General features: G+C 38.3%; 1 protein-coding gene across 4 annotated transcripts in view; it reads left to right on the top strand.

The window, feature by feature from the left end:
• OTUD7A (OTU deubiquitinase 7A) overlaps positions 1 to 15,930 on the top strand; it is a 143,975-nt gene that overhangs the window by 73,804 nt on the left and 54,241 nt on the right. For 3 of the 4 annotated variants that reach the window (XM_074917438.1, XM_074917436.1, XM_074917439.1), the window contains exons 5-6: positions 10,825 to 10,981; positions 15,054 to 15,208. In XM_074917438.1, coding sequence (XP_074773539.1) covers positions 15,058 to 15,208 — 151 coding nt within the window. In that variant the 5' untranslated portion in view covers positions 10,825 to 10,981; positions 15,054 to 15,057. The remainder of the gene's footprint in view (positions 1 to 10,824; positions 10,982 to 15,053; positions 15,209 to 15,930) is intronic. The other variant, XM_074917437.1, reaches the window with a different exon arrangement.

The raw sequence follows: 15,930 nt of genomic DNA, 5'->3' as shown, positions 1-15,930 counted from the left end.
TTCCTCTAACTCTGATATTTTGTACTTGAGAAGGTAGATGGCCTATAGCTGTACTAGTCACTAAATGTTGCATGTTTTCAGACTCCACATTTTATAATTAACATATAAATACCCCACTTTGCTGTCCAGTCTAGTGCATGTTACCTTTTATTAGGTAGTTATCATCACTTTGGCTGCTTCAACTAATGCCTTTTAATTCATCACTGTAACCGTATCTGCTGTCAAGATCTTAGCCATCCAGCATCTTTTTAAAGCATGTTTTGCAGAACTGGGTGATTATTATGGCAAACAAGTTGTGACTGCATGTCCCTTCTGTAACGTAATTAAGCAATGCCTCTCAATGGAGTGATTTGCTGTTCCGGTGGTAGAACTCAGTCAAGTGCAGCTGATTTGAATGGAGGTGCTAGCTCAGCACAGAGGCTTTAAGGAGCATTTTTGTTACGTGTACAATACCTTAAACGGTATGGTTTGTACAGATATGTTTCCTGAATAATGCTTTGTTTCTTTCATTGAAGTTCTGTGAGCATCATGGACTTAGTTGTACAAAACAGATTGCAAAATTTAGGTCTGCTTCATCTTTGATAAAAGTGTATAACATACATTTAGTTCTATGGGAGATGTTCTTCTGACTGTGAAGTTAAAAACTGACTTTCGTCTTTATATTCTTGGCAGCTAAATCTGGGAACTATTTGAAGATAAAAGTGTTTAAAATAAAACATGTGCGAGGCTGGCAAAGTGATCTCTAATCTAATCTGCATGGGATGAATACAAAGTCTAAAAGTAAAATACTTAAGAGATGTGCTTTCTTTTAATTGGTGTTTAAAATTGTGTGATAGAGGAGTCTGAGCATAAATATCTACCCTGAAGTCTGTTATGATCCGAGAGATCTGTTCTGAGAGCGTTTGGCTTAAGGAGGTTTATGCATTGTGTGAAAAAGCTGCCTTGTGTTCAGTGGTACACAGTCAAATTTGAATTTCTGGTGGCTTGGAGTATCCTGCTAGTAGGCAGCATCAGTGCTATGCAAGTTAGAGCAGTGCTAGACACATTTTGTAGAAGTTGAAGGCCTGGAATCTCTGGGAACAGTGAAACCACTGCAGAGGGAGCTGGGATGTCCTGAGTGAGCAAAAGGTGTGGAATATTTTTTTTTTAACAAGTTTTGTTATTTGTCACTCAATCACCTGAGAGCTATTTTTGTTAGGAAACAGAGCGAGCTTCTATTTGAATGTGTTTGTTGAGACACCGTGCATCTTTCCAACTAAAGTAATTGTGTCTAGGAAAAAAATTGTCTTGAGAACCAAAGATCTTTCTGGAAAAACTTGGTGTCAGAATTTCTGTCCAGTTGTTTGTATTTATTTATGGTCTTGTGCAGTCTTGACAAATTATGGTGAACATTTAAATAAATAAATAAAAAATCCCCAAGTCCTGGATCTTTCAGTATTTCAAATGTGATTTAAGTGCCTGAATACACACCTGATAAGGGTTACAGGTAGCAACAGGTGATTCAGGTACCTTAAGCATAGATGTGTATTGCCATTTTGAATGCTCTATATCATCTGCAATAGCCTCATGGGACTAGCAAATATGATGCAGACCCATACACTTCTGGAGCAGCAGCTGAAACCCAGAAGATACTGTGTGATGTCTAGAGTAGCACTAGCTACATACCTTTATGTGCCTGAATTGAATTGTACGTGTTTTATTAGACTGTGCAGTCATGTTTTACTCATGCTTTCTCCTTTTTGACATATCTTTTCTCTGAACCCTATGTGTTTGTTTTCCTCCTTCCAATTACTGGATCATGGTAAATAAATAAAGAAAACTGAATTACAAATCTGTAGACCTTTCTTCATACAGCTAGAGATGCTGTTGATTAATTTGCCAGAAAATTTCTCCTTTTAAATTTTGAGAGTTGCACAATGTCATACACAGCTGTCATCAGTCAAGCTGGAATTTTAGAAGACTTCACATTATGTAGCTTCTGCTCTGAAATTGAGTTCTTTAGTTCTTTTTCCTGGTTATTTTTTAGTTGATTTTAAAAATTAAAATCATGCTTTCAGGATGAAGTACTGTAGTCATACTAATACTTGTTAAAAACCAACCAACAAAGAAACAAAAAGAAACAGAAGAAAATTGTATGCAAAAATATACACTTTTTTTTTTTCTTTTCCCCCACTATGAAAGGTAGTTATTGCTGAAATTTTCCCTTTCAGAATTCAAAGTTAGAGTGTTTCAGTCTTGACTTACGTAATTACTAGGGTAGATTTGTCCGAGGATATATTTTGTAGAAGTAATAAATTAATAAGCATTATTGATTTAGTGTAGTTGCTCTAGTAGTGCATTGGATGGTTAATATATTCATCTGTAAATGATACATGGCTTGTGGCAGTCTCAATACTGGGTTCTTATTAACACACAAAACCCCCTTTGAAATTCCAGAAAACAGCAGATCTCTATTAAAGGTAGTTGTTAAATTGCTTGGCCATTTCAATTCAAAGGATCAAGAAAAATAAGCTATTATTTCATCAAGCAGTAAAATGAATTTAATTATAGGTATACAAATGTATCACGAAGAGAAGAACTAAAGCAACGTGAATTTATGAAGGACCATACTGTGGTTTTAATTCATTGTTTTTTAAACAAATATAGATGCTAAACTGCTGAAGTTTAAACCTTTGGGATTAAAGAAACGAGCAAAGAACAATGAAACAATTGTCAAATATGAGACTAATTAAAAATAATTAACATTTTCAGAAACATTCGGAGGTTTTCAAATAAATTAGAGTGAACATTTCAGTAAAGAGATTGTTGAGGTAACCTCTGTTTAACTCATAACAGTGTGCTGAATAGAATTATTTCCTTTTCATTTGCTGAAAATTCGAAGTAGACTTTTATAAATATTCTTTACTGTACACTAATAGTTGTTTGCATAATTATGCAATCTTTGGGCAAGGAGTTGCCTGTAGCTTTTGGAGAAGCTTATAGATTGAAAACAAACAGGACAAGATACACTTCATAACTGCATCTGCATTGTGTAAATACAGGGAGATTTCCTGCTTTGTAATCTGTAATGCCCTTTCATTCTGTAAACTAACAAACTGTATTAAGAAGGACTATTTGAGTCTATTTATGACTAAACTTACTAGGTGTATAGTTTTAACGCACACCCCCCGCTAAAAAAAAAGTAAAAAGGCAAGCTCCCCCCAAAAGGTCCATCCTACAAAAGACCTGACTTCTGTTCTGTTACAAGCAGGGGTTCACTCTGAGATGCCCACAACTAAATATCTATTCAGAGCTAGCTACTGACATGAGCAGCTAGGTAGGTATGTAAAGGCAAACCAGTACTGTCAGTGATAGAGGAGCATCATGGTGATGTAGCAGAATAGTCAGTCTTGCTGAAACATGCTAGATTAAAAAGCATAAAGGTTTCTGCAGCAGACAACTTCAAAGTGTTAAGACAGTGTTATCTTCCATACTTCTGTGTCTTCTTCACCAGTGTGTGATCCCAAGTGGCATTTTCTGACTGATTGGCATCAGCAGTTCCAAGTGAAACATGAAAGGCCAGGATTTGTATGTGTACTTCATTCTGCAAGTTTCTCAAGCCTAAATATGTTCTAATGTTTCAAAAGAAGATAAAGGTGACAGAATGGCTCTGGTCATCTGTACCAAAAAATTAAACTGTGATGGATGGTACCAGCAAGATTTCATCCTAATGCAAAATAAAAATAAATAACAAGCCTGATAGCGTTTTGGAACATGCCTGTGTAGTTAACTGAGGTGCTAATTTAAGACTGTGGACTGTTTTGTTGGTTGTTTTGTTGTTTGTTTTTTTTTTTTTTTTTTTTTTTTTTTGTTGGTTGTTTTTTTATATTTGAAATTATATATAGGACATTGATGCTACTAGTAGGCTTGCCTTCTGCCACTTTACATATCAAAATAGAATATCCTTCTTAGTTTCAACTGTCATTATCTGAGTATAGTCTGAGGAAAAAGAACTGATTTAGGCTATTGTGAATCTGAGAGGAAAAGTACATGTCAGACCAGTGAGCAAATTTTACAGTTAGCAAAAAATACCCTGTCTCCACTTTCTTAAATGACCATGCTGTGGTCTGTCAGCAGAGCTCTTCTACCCCCAGCTGTCCTCCCATCATGTAAGAGAGCTTTTTATTTCTTTATTTTAAATTTTTTTTAAAAAAATCAAAATTATGGAAAAGTATCTAATGACAAGGAGAGTGCTAAATACTAAGGCAACAAAAGGAAAAATGAACATGTCAAAAGCTGTATTGCTCCTGCAGGTAAAAGGCTAAAACTGGCTTTGAACAGTTGGTGTTCCAGCCCAAGTTGCCAACAGCAGTTTATCTGGGCCTCAGCAGTAGGTTACAGGCAGAAATTTGGACTGAATGGCAGCAATGCAGGCTGTGGCAGGAGGAGTATAATTTTGTTGCTAGAGGGAAATAAAAGAAGAAACTTCTCAATCCTCTGATAGGATACTTGGGACTTGTAAAATTCTTGGAGAAATGCTAAGGCAGGCAATTCAAATCAGTAGCAATTGGTTCATCACGCTGCCTGGGGCACCAAAGCAGTGCAGTCTTTTTATCTCTGATTTGGGTAAGATTTTGACATGTGCTTAAAACCAAGTACATGGTTCTGTGGGTTTTTGAGCTGCTACTACAATGATTTGTGCAGAAGTGCTTTCAATGAATGTGACTCGATATACACTTGTACTTTATACCATACCGTTACAGTTACATAAAAGATCAATGAAATTTTGTCATTGCACATACTTTGCTTAGCTCTTAAAAGGATTTTTCCATTTTTATTCAGTGCTTGGTATCTTGGACCAGTATTTGTGTTACAATTTGGAGTCTAATACGTTAATGGTATTATTGTCCCTGTAAAGTATTACTTTTTCCTTTCCTGCCAAAAATTAATAGCTAAGTCTAGTTGACAGGGAACAAAACAAGATATATGTTCTGGAAAATAACATTGACTTGCCATTAAGTTCCTCTGAAAGGTAGAAAATTGTAGATCTAGAGAATAACATTACATTTCTGTGAGCTGTTAACACTTTAATGCATATGCGTTTGCCATGCTTGTTCCACACCAAAAGACCTAAATGTGGTTACATTTTTAGCAACATGGTTATATACTAGTGATTGTGGGTTGTTTGGTTTTTTGGGTTTTTTTAATCAGATGTATAGTTATCATCATCAGCTTAGTAAAGATGTGTGAATTCCTATAGCTAATGCTTACATGTTTTACCATTGGAGTGTAAGTTTTAAAAAATCGGGTCAAAAAGTACAGTGGAAAAAACCCTGTCAAGTAAGCTTAGTATGTTGTTCAGGCAATCACGTATCTTTTTATTGATACACTATATTATATCCTCAATATTTGCATATAAAGATAGACATTTATATTGTAGTCTATATTTTAATATACACACTTGTGTTTTAGAAACCCAGAAACTAGGGAGGAGAAGACTTTTATCCAAAGAGACAATTTGTTCTTATGCCAATTCTTAATGTGTAATCAGTATGACCTTTGAAAAAGGGATTATAAAATACTGCTGTGAATTTAAGGTAGATTTTTTCACCAGTGCAAATTACTGTATAAACTAACTTCCAGGAAGAATCTCATTTTTAAACTTCTGATATTTTCTTTGCATCTGTATTTAAACCCCATCCATATGTACATGTCTTATCACAGAAGTAAGCAAATTCCTAAGTGTGTATAAATTGCTTATATAATTTTCCAAGTGGAAATTATAGGGAGAAAGGGAAATAATTCCACAGATTTATGTCATATAGAAATTGTTTTAGTATTACAGTGAGGACCATCTTATTTCACTTCCCAGTGAGAATAACACCTGAAAGAGTTTCATAGAAACTCAGCTTATTCAGTAGTGTGAAAAAACAGGCCACTGGACTGCAAGAAAACAGCCCTTTTTTTTAGGTCTGTTTTCCTATCACTGCAGGATGTTGTACTGTATTTTGCATGTACTTAGGTAGTTCTGTTTTTTAAAATCATTCAGTATTTTCTCCCCAACTTCTAAGGAAAGATTGTTCCTATTACTTCTGTCACTGGGAGTCCTGTCTTTATTTCCAGACTGTATTTGCTTGTGGCTTGATGTATTTATGGAGGGCAGTCTCAATCCGGTTCTCAACCTTGTTTCATTGGCTCTGCAATCCAGGCTCTTTCAGTGACTTGTCCCCAGTTAAATTCTGGTGATCTGTAGCTTTTCATTTCATCTATTTCAGTCAGAGGTGATCTCTCTGAAATAGAATTTATTGAACCTGCTCGCGGTATTCCAGAAGAGGCTTTGCCAAAATCTGTCTTTTGTTTTTACCTTCCGGTTCCAGTTTGAGTACTGGAAAACAGAAACATGTTTGTCTGAGGAATTGTTTCTGATTTTTCCAACTATATCTTGGGTGCAGACCTGACTATATCTGTACAGAAACAAAAATGCATCTATCTAAACATAGAGATAAAAGTCCCCAGCCGTTCAGGGAAACACTGCAACAAAGCATAACTGAAGTGTTAATCTGAATGCAAAAAGTATACTGAATTGAGGTCATAGTGTGCTAAATAATGTTGAAGTTAATCCACATGAAAGGTAGGGAGAAATTTCATGTTGGCAATAAGGTAGTCTTCCTGTAGGCAAACCATAGTATTCACAAGATTGTGTCTTCATTGGTGCAAAAACATTAGAAATTCAATGTCATTCCTTTCAGCTACTGTTGTCAGAGCATTGTCTTTCTCTCTTTCGGATTGGTGCTGTATCTTAATATTTAATCACCTCCTACCTGGACAACAAATGCTCTGAGCAATTAACTGCTCTCACATATACGCTGTATTCTTACTAGGCAATCCAAAAAGCTGAGTGCCTGCATTAGCTACCAGTTCCATTAAAGTTGATGTTCCCCTCCTAAAAAAATGTTCTGTAATGGACTTGATTGTTTAATTACAGTTTTTCCCGTGATAATTTTTCTTATATATGAATATTTGGCAAAATATTAGGTAATGAAGAGTGGAACAGCTTTAGAAATGTAAAAACCAAATAAAAACTGTCTGGCTTACTAAAAAATTAAAGTCTCCGTGAAGCTGTAAGTAAATTCATTCTTTTCTGCATGCAAAATGTGAAATTGCACAGCCTGAGCTCAAAAAATTTTAATGTTTCACTAAGAAGAAATTATGTTCCTATGTAATTAATTGATTCAATTTCATGACATTGTCAAGATTGTAGAATTAATGACATTCTCCATCAAATATGGCACATCAGAAAGAATTGCTTTCAAAGTTAGGAGCTGTGCGCAAACAGGGTCTTTCTGCCTTCACAGCCAAAAATGCCAGCAGCTTGAACATTGAACACAAGAGTGTTCTGCACTTAGCCTGTATAGTACCAAACCAGCTAAAAGAAATCAGTGATGTTAATAGACATTTAGTCACACTGCAGGGAAATTAAAAAAAGGAGAGATGGTTTAATGCAATTGGTGAGTGTCTGTCCACTGGCTTCCTAGAGCACTGTGACGGGGTGTATTATTGATGGTGCTTATTTCATCCTTTCTTTGAAAATTATGAAAGTGAAAGATCTTAGTTGCAGTTTAGTCATTATGTCTCCCTGAGGATTTGTCCACTGTGCATTGTTTGTGCACAATTTTCTTTCTGTTCCTCACTGGTGTTTTGTCACACATTTATATTCTGGACACATGGGATGTGTTTTAACATACTTGCTTTGCTTCATTAGTTAGCCCTGTGCATCTCTTTACGCTTGTTTGAAAAAGAAAATCTTGATACTGTTTAACTGGGAGAAACTATTTGATTTTGAAAAAGTCAAATTTAGATTCAGATGAAGATCATTTACTTCAAAGTATGGCTCTCCAATAGCAGAAGTAAAGATCAAATATAACTAATCTTGTATTAAATTGGTATCAAGTCCTATTAACCCATTTTAACATTTAGAAGCAATCAGTAAGTATCTCTTCTTTAAATACTTTAAAAATGCTTTTTCTTACAGTATACAACAAATTATCCCCTTTTACTCCCTCTTGTATTTACATTGTATAAATAAGTTATTTAGGGAGGAAGTTTGGCTAGAGAGTGAAAACCAAGTTCTTTATTGTGTTTTGAGGATCAAGATTTTTCTATTTACATTCAGTTCAAAGTGTCCTTTGTGTATCATGTGTGACACATTTGAACTGCAAGTATATACGCGTGTCCATACTGTTGACCACAAGAGGAGTGATGCTTATTGACAGGTGGATGTAATATGGATGACTGTTAGATCTCCTCTAAGTGTGTATACTTAAAGTGTGAGTTGTGCTAATGCTTTGACTAGCCATCCAGAGCAAAGGTGGTGGTGATGGTTTTGTAGGTTCATCTGGTGAGAACAGTAAGTCTGATAGCCATCTGGCTTCTGAGTCATTGCCTCCTTCTTTACAATTTATTTTCTTTTTGCTTAGTAGTTTTTACTATTCCATCTGGGTGGGTTTTCACAGCTAATAGTAGCTTTTTGGCAAAGATGGTATTTTTTTTAAAGACAGCTTTTTGTTTGTTTGTTGTTTTTTCCCCTTCAATTCTAGAGAGCTGAGAAAACAACTCCCTCTGGGAAAAAAAAATAAAAATAGTGCTAGTTCAGATGTGTACAGGGATACTAACTCTGTTCACTGGATACCAACTCTGTTCATTGTTTTCAGAGTGTAGAGCATGCGCAGTTCAGACTTTCTGTAAAGGTTTTTCTTCAGGTTGAGGTAGTATGCATAACAGCCACACCACCTGCCACCTGTGATAAATAGGACTTCAGAATGGGGTAGAGGGGTGATGTTTGCTGTGTGAAAAAAAGAAAAATAGTACATGGTTAGTAGCTAGTGCCAACAGTTAGTGAAATACTGCTATGGTATTATATAGTATAATCAACACTGTTAATCTATGTTGTGCTGTTAATTTAGGCCTGATGAGTAACAGGAAGAATTGAATAGTGTGGATATTTTTGTGCAGGTGTTCTAAGGACAGTTGCAGGACCCAGAACCTAGAGAATTATATAGCATAGTGCACAGGTATAAAGGAAGCATTTGACTAGAAAACTTCTCATGCTGTCGTGGATTTGGAAGATCTGGATTGGGTGTGCTTCCTTGGCGCCCAACACAAGTCAGGTGTTTTCTACCTGTACATCTATTTGTCATTATATAATGGAACCTGGATAGTATTTAATTTTAAATTACTGTTTTTTGGTAAAAGAACAGCTAGTCTTATCTCTTGCTCTGTTGCACGTGAGCTGTGTTTTCATCAGCTGTCAATGCACAGATATTGCCAGTTTTCTATATATAGAGAACTTTCTGCATTGCCAGAAAGAACCTCTTTTGTAGAAAAGATCTTCATAGACAGCTTACATAACTTTTGCTGGGATGAATTAAGAATGAAATGCCTCCGTTGACATGGTTACTGTATGGGTTCTGATGATCTTGTAATCAAGAGGCAATTCTGAGGTGAAGGTGATGTCATAAGTGCAGAAAGAGATTGGTCTTCTGCTGTTAAAGGGATATCTTTTCGATACTACTGTTGAAAATACTGAAATAATGCTGATACCAAGACAACCCATGAATTGACTTCTTCAGACGATACGCACTTCAGTCTTCCAAATTTATGAGCAGTCTAGCCCCCACACATAGTGACTGTACTTGAGCGCCCAGCTGGTGCGTTTTAAATTAGCAGTCATTATACTACTGAGTCACTTTTGATTGTTGTCTGAAATTCAGTAATGCTATGTACCATTCACCTGTGGCAGGTTCTTTTAGCTTGAGCTGTGTGTTTCCGTCCTGCTGGTTAAGATTTTTTTTTCATTCTTTATCCTAGTTACTGAAGAAATTAAATGTATTCAGTTTCTTGTGATCTTTTCTGTATGGATGTTAGTACTGTTTAGTACAGTGGATCTATGTATGAGTTGGGGTTTTTTAATAAAAGTAGCATTTTTGTCCTGCATTCCCACTGAAAACAGATTCAGTTGCTACAAAGCTTAGGTGCTAAATTTGGCCATAATCCTCTAAGGTAGTTCTCTTCCTGAAGTGTCTGCATTCCTTTTTAACTAGCCTCCTCAATATTTCCAGCTTTTCTTCTGTTACTAAATCTTCACTATGCTACATTTTAGAAGTATTTCCCTTGTCCAGTGGTGATCCAGGTGCACGGTTCGTGGTCCTTCACTGGACTTGCTCCAGCATGTCCCTGTCTGTCTCGTGTTGGGGAGCCAGAAGTGGATGTCACGCTCCAGATGGGTCTCACCAGGGCTGGCTAGAGGGGAAAGGATCACCTCACCGGCTATCTTAATGCAGCACCAACATAATGATAAATAGTATATTTATAGAATAAAAAACATAAAGAATATAAACAATCATAATTATAAATAATAGTATATTGTATAGATATTATAAAAGCATAAATGTAGAAGTGGTATAAAACACACAGTGGTACAGTATAGGGGCCAGAAGACTGTAAAGTGAGTAGAATTTGCAACGACATAATCTTCTTTCATACCGAAAAACATGTAACTATGAAAACATAACCCACACACTTTCCGGTTGTGGGAGAAAGTTGGCTTTTGCAGGCAGTCCTCGTGGATGAGGCTGAGAAGGACCCCACTGGGTCCCGGGGAAGAAGGTAAATGAAGTTTGCATTCTACCTGGGAATATATACTTGGAGAAAGAGACAATTTCTAAGAAAGGAAAGGCATTCCATTTTTAAGGTTAAATATAACCAGGTAATTGTACATGGAGTAGGAAAGCACTGTGTTTCATTTGGGGAACAGTGAACTCAACTGGTTTCCAATTTCTTTCACAGTTTATTTCTCTGTAGCTGTGGTACAAGCAGGAGACCACCAATATCATCTGCTACAAGTAAGAAATCTCCATTCTAGTCCTTACCCTTGGCACGTGGTAAATTTGCAACTCAGCCTGTGAGGAGGAATTAACAGGAAAAACCTAATTCATGTTCAAAGGTAAACTTTGACCAGTGATGAACGACAAGCATGAAAGTAAAACATAGCTTTTGCTTATGTCGTGTATAATTTAACTTCATCCTGTTTTCTTTGCTTTGCACTATTTCTGCACACTATTTTCTTTGCACCGTGGTGCAGACGGGGTACAACTACAGAGATACCTTTAGCATAACTGTTTTGAATGCCAGCTGTCTTAATGGCTTGTCTAGCACCAACTACTCTTGAAGTACCTGCTTTAATTTTCATTTGATATTTGTAGAGAACACTGCCTAGAAGGATGAGTTACACTTTTACAGGAACAAAAAAGGAGGTTCAAAATGCAGTGGGGCACATATATTTGTCAGCCATGGATTTGGCAAGAAAAACTCCCATGCCAGACATTGTGTCACATTTCACTTGAGACAAAACATGATCTGCTTCCTAATGGGTCCCTAGGTGATCATGCTCCCAAGAGAGTACCCTGGTAAGATTGCCTCCCACAGACTGTTTAAAAACACAGTAAGACATGTACAGTAGCTACAGTATTGGTTACAAGTAAATGACCATACAACAAAATAAAACAAAATAGGAACCCAAAACGTATAAATTACTGTAATATCAGCTCCTTCCTTCTCCTCTTCCTTTTAAAATCAACCTTGAATTTCCTGTGAAGTCAGACTGTTCTAGATAGGTGCCACCAGCTTGGCTGCGGGGCTGAGCTGTGCCCTGCCATGGGTTGTTGCAGAGCCAGCCGAAACCAGCTGCGTGTGGCACGGAGCAGCCCTGACCTCTCCTCACAGGGGCCAGCCCTGCAGCCCCCGCTACCAGGACCTGACTGCCGACACACAGGGCAGTGATGTATTGGTGTGATGACGGTTTGCTGTCACTTTGCCTTGGGACAGGCAAATCCTTCCAGGAAGGAAACCTGACATCCTCCACTTGTGCAAAAAAACAGTCAGTGCTTTTATGGTTAAACTGGTATTACTTAGTAACATTAGAAAGTCCTGGATAGATGGTTGAGTTGTGTGGGGTTTTTTTTGACTGCTTGGGCTATTAGATATAAAACCAGTAAAGACCTTTGTGTAGCTTGATTGTGTTAACTAGTACTCTAAATGCATCTCTCAGAAGAGGAGTGAAATCCTACCAGACCCTTCCTTTCTGTCTCTCAGCTGGTCCTCAGTCAGTCCAAGTGTTTGTAATGTGTGTTTGTTGGAGGTGTTTCTGATATGGTTTGAGGAGATGGTTTTTCCACTGAAAATTGGGCCAAGGGCTTAGCTGGCCCAAGGGCTACTGCACATACTGTCTACTGTTTGATCTGTTCAGATGCTTATCAGTGCTCAGGATGCCAGTTGAAATAGTTCTTCTTTCATGTCACTTGATACAGAGGACTCACAATCTGACTGTAACTTGGAATATGCATTCTCCAGAAAACCATAATATAAAATAATGTAAGCATAGAAAACTTGTGTTTCTTATTTGTTAACTGGTGGGAATATGGCTGTTATATTATTGTTCACATCCATTGGCATATGATGTCCATCTCACCATTATATTCCCCAAAACTGGACCTCTTGTGGAGGTCCTTTGACCTTACTTTTTTTTATGGCAAAATTACCTTTCAGAAGAATTTGGGTTATTCTTTTCCCTTTCTCAAACATTTCTTTCACTATGCTGCCCCATATGATGATGAAGTCAATGTACTGTGGGTGTTTGGGGGCTTTATCCTTTCCCTGTGTGATTTATATTTATCCATGAAAATGGTAGTGCTGTGCTTCCATCCCTGGGGCAGTCAGTTCTGGGTGTATTGGTCACCCCCCCAAGTGAAAGGGAACTGTGGCCTGCAGTGTGCTGCCAAAGGAATCAAAAAACCCACACAGGTAGTGTCAGTTGTAGAATACCACTTGATGACTGCCTTTGACTCCAGTTCACACCAGAGTTCTAGCATGGCCAGTACAGCAGCACACAATGGTGGCATCACTGTTCAGGCTGCAGCTGTCCACTGAGCTTCTACCCACCATCAGACTTCCATACTGGACACATGGGACTATTACTGGGTCAGTGAGTCTTGCTGATCCCTCCTTGTCTCTCTCCTCAGTTAATCAGCTCATGTATGGGAACCAGGAATTCTCAGTGGGTGCAATATTGTTGACCATGCACCTTCATGGTAGCAGTGAACACCTGCTCTTCTTCAGCACACACCCCACAGCAGAAGGTGCCTCTGAGAGGCTGGGCAAGGTAGATAGAGGCCCACTGGTTTGGGGAGGAAGAGAGATTCTCTTCCAACTGCCGGAGCTGGCAGACCAGACAGTTGGTACCTTGATGTCTGTCCAGTCCATTATCGCCAGGGTGCTAGCATATAGTGTAGGTGTGTTCCATACAGACTTCCTGTGGACCATATGCACTGGATTTTGTCCTGATCTTTGGAGGACTGGATGTTGTCCAAGTTGCTGTAAACCACTAATTCTCTCAGATACTGGATACCTTCCTCAGTGGTGGTCTGTTTGCCTTACTAGCTTGCACATCTTCTTTGAGGGAACACTTTGCCTTCACACCCAACAGGAACTGCCTCCAGGGGCTCTGAATTGTTGCCTCTTTTCCAGTACCTTTGCCAATTCCCTGGTCCTTAGCTAGGGATCCCAGCTGCTGGGCTTCCTTACCCTCCGACTATGGACCTCAGTATCCCAGTGGCAGAGCAGCCAGGTGGTCATTTGCTCGTGTGGCTGATGGCAGTAATCTTTGAGCATTCTGGTTTTCAGGGATATTTGAGAAACTGGAGGGCCACTGCAACAAGGCAGGGAACATCTACCCATGAGGAGAAGGAGGAGGTGCCATTCTTATTTTTGCTACAAAGTTGCTCCTAGAGGAGGACAAAGGTGTAATTGATAATTGACTCCATGAGATGATTCCAAGAGTATTGGGATGGAAGCAATACATGGGCCAAGCACCAGATGAGACTTGAGGCTAGTGCTTTTATCATAGCTCTCACAGGCAAAGAAAAACAGCGATAGACAGAACAGCAAAAACTGAAAGTGGCCATTAACAAATCCTGGAGTTTGATGTACAAAGCCCTGGAGTTTGATGACCCCAGCCAGCAAGGAAGCACCAACCAGCTGCTCACTTACTCTCCTCACCCTGCAGTGGGATAGGAGAGGGAATCGAAACAGCAAAAGCAAGAAGAAAACCTCATGGATCAAGAGAAAGACGGTTTGATTGAAATGAAGGAAAAAGGGGAAAAAAAAAAATCAAGTGAAGCAAAGACAGTCAGTCCCTCACCACTTCTCACAAGCAGACTGATGCCCAACCAGTCTCTGAGCAACGGTTACTTTGGAAAGACTCTACTCCAATTTTACTGCTGAGCATGATGTCATATTATCTGGAATATCTTTTCGGTCAGCTGGGGTCAGCTGTCCTGGCTGTCGCCCCTCCCAAGCTCTTGTCTACCCTCAGCCTACTCACTGAGGGGGCAGAGTAGGAAACCATAAGGCCTTGAGACTGTGTAAGCACTGCTTAGCAATGACGAAAATATTGATGTGTTACCAATGCTGGTTTAGCCACAATTCTAGAAAATGAATGAAGAAAATTAACTCCATCCCAGCCAGACCCAGCACAGTGAAGAAACTATAAATTACAGGAGTGGTAGTGTCAAGGCAAATAAAAGAACAAATACTAAGCTCTGTTGTATATATATTAGTATTAATAAGTAAGGCAAAAGAGCTCTAGACTAGCCAAACATTTAAATACTTGCTAAGCTTCAGTGTATGAGCAGTGACAATGATATGATGATTGTGCTTGGAATGAGCAGTGCCTGTGTTTAGCTGGATTGGAGTCTTCAAGTTGCAGAATTTTTTGCAAGCGACACATAAGAAAAATCAATAAAAATATGAAGTGTTAAGAAAGATAAAACCTTCTGGTGTGAGTGACAAACAACTTCTAGGCTAAGGCAGGGATGGATGACAAATGCTGTTTATTTTAGTATGCTGTAACTTGAATGTTTTAGCATATTTAGTAGTCTTGTTTGGGGAAGAGAGGTAAAATGTGATTTATATCACTTAGTAGTATATTCTAAAATCCTGTTCCTTTTTCCTCTTGGCAGATGGATGCCTTCTAGCCAACCAGCAAGTCCTACTGCTGCTGCATGTCTGGCAGCATCTCTGAATGATCACATGACTCTTGATATGGATGCAGTCCTGTCAGACTTTGTTCGGTCCACAGGGGCAGAACCAGGTCTGGCAAGAGACTTACTGGAAGGTAAGCATTCAGAACATAAGTATTCCTATGTTCACTGCTTGCTTAAAGCAAGAACGAGTCGTAAAAGGAGCACTCTGGTCTATGGAAGCAGACATTTCTTAGTATTTTGACTAGTAAGTCAACTCTTGGAATAAGCTGACCATAGAGTATACTACGGTAGGTGTTTTCAGCAAAAGCCTTAAAAAGTTAACTCTTAGTGTTAGATTGCTGTATTTTTGGTTGTTAACTGTCATGTGTTAAATGTGTATGTGTGTGAGAGAGAGAGGGGAGGGTTTTTAGGTGAATTTTGTCATTTTCAGCTGCCTGAAAGTGGCTGTAAATGTTTCAGCTTACTGTGTAAAGCAGCTAAGTTTAGTCTGAAATAGACTTACTGTAAAGCGGTAGAAAAACCAGAGATATTTTTGGAGCCCAGTGATTAATACACATACCTGAACTTCATGGTATGAGATTCAAATGACTAGGCTGAAAAACATCTAGCAAGCCATATCAGAAAAATAACTGGGGTTTTTTATTTATTTTATTGTAGTTGTTTTAAGTTTATAAGCTTAAAAGTGGAAAACCACCTTTGATATTTGAAGGCATTTTCTAATAGCTGGTTTTGTTCATTTCTTCTGTTGTGAGCTAACAATTGTGAAGATGGGAAGTTAGAAATGAGTAGGTGATATCTAGGTAAATCGCAGGGTGGTTCTGTGGGCTTGGTACATGCACACTGGACTTTTCCC

Source organism: Athene noctua, chromosome 13 (genome assembly GCF_965140245.1).
Source record: "Athene noctua chromosome 13, bAthNoc1.hap1.1, whole genome shotgun sequence".
NCBI classification, from domain to species: domain Eukaryota; kingdom Metazoa; phylum Chordata; class Aves; order Strigiformes; family Strigidae; genus Athene; species Athene noctua.
This window is presented reverse-complemented; position numbering and strand designations above follow the sequence as displayed.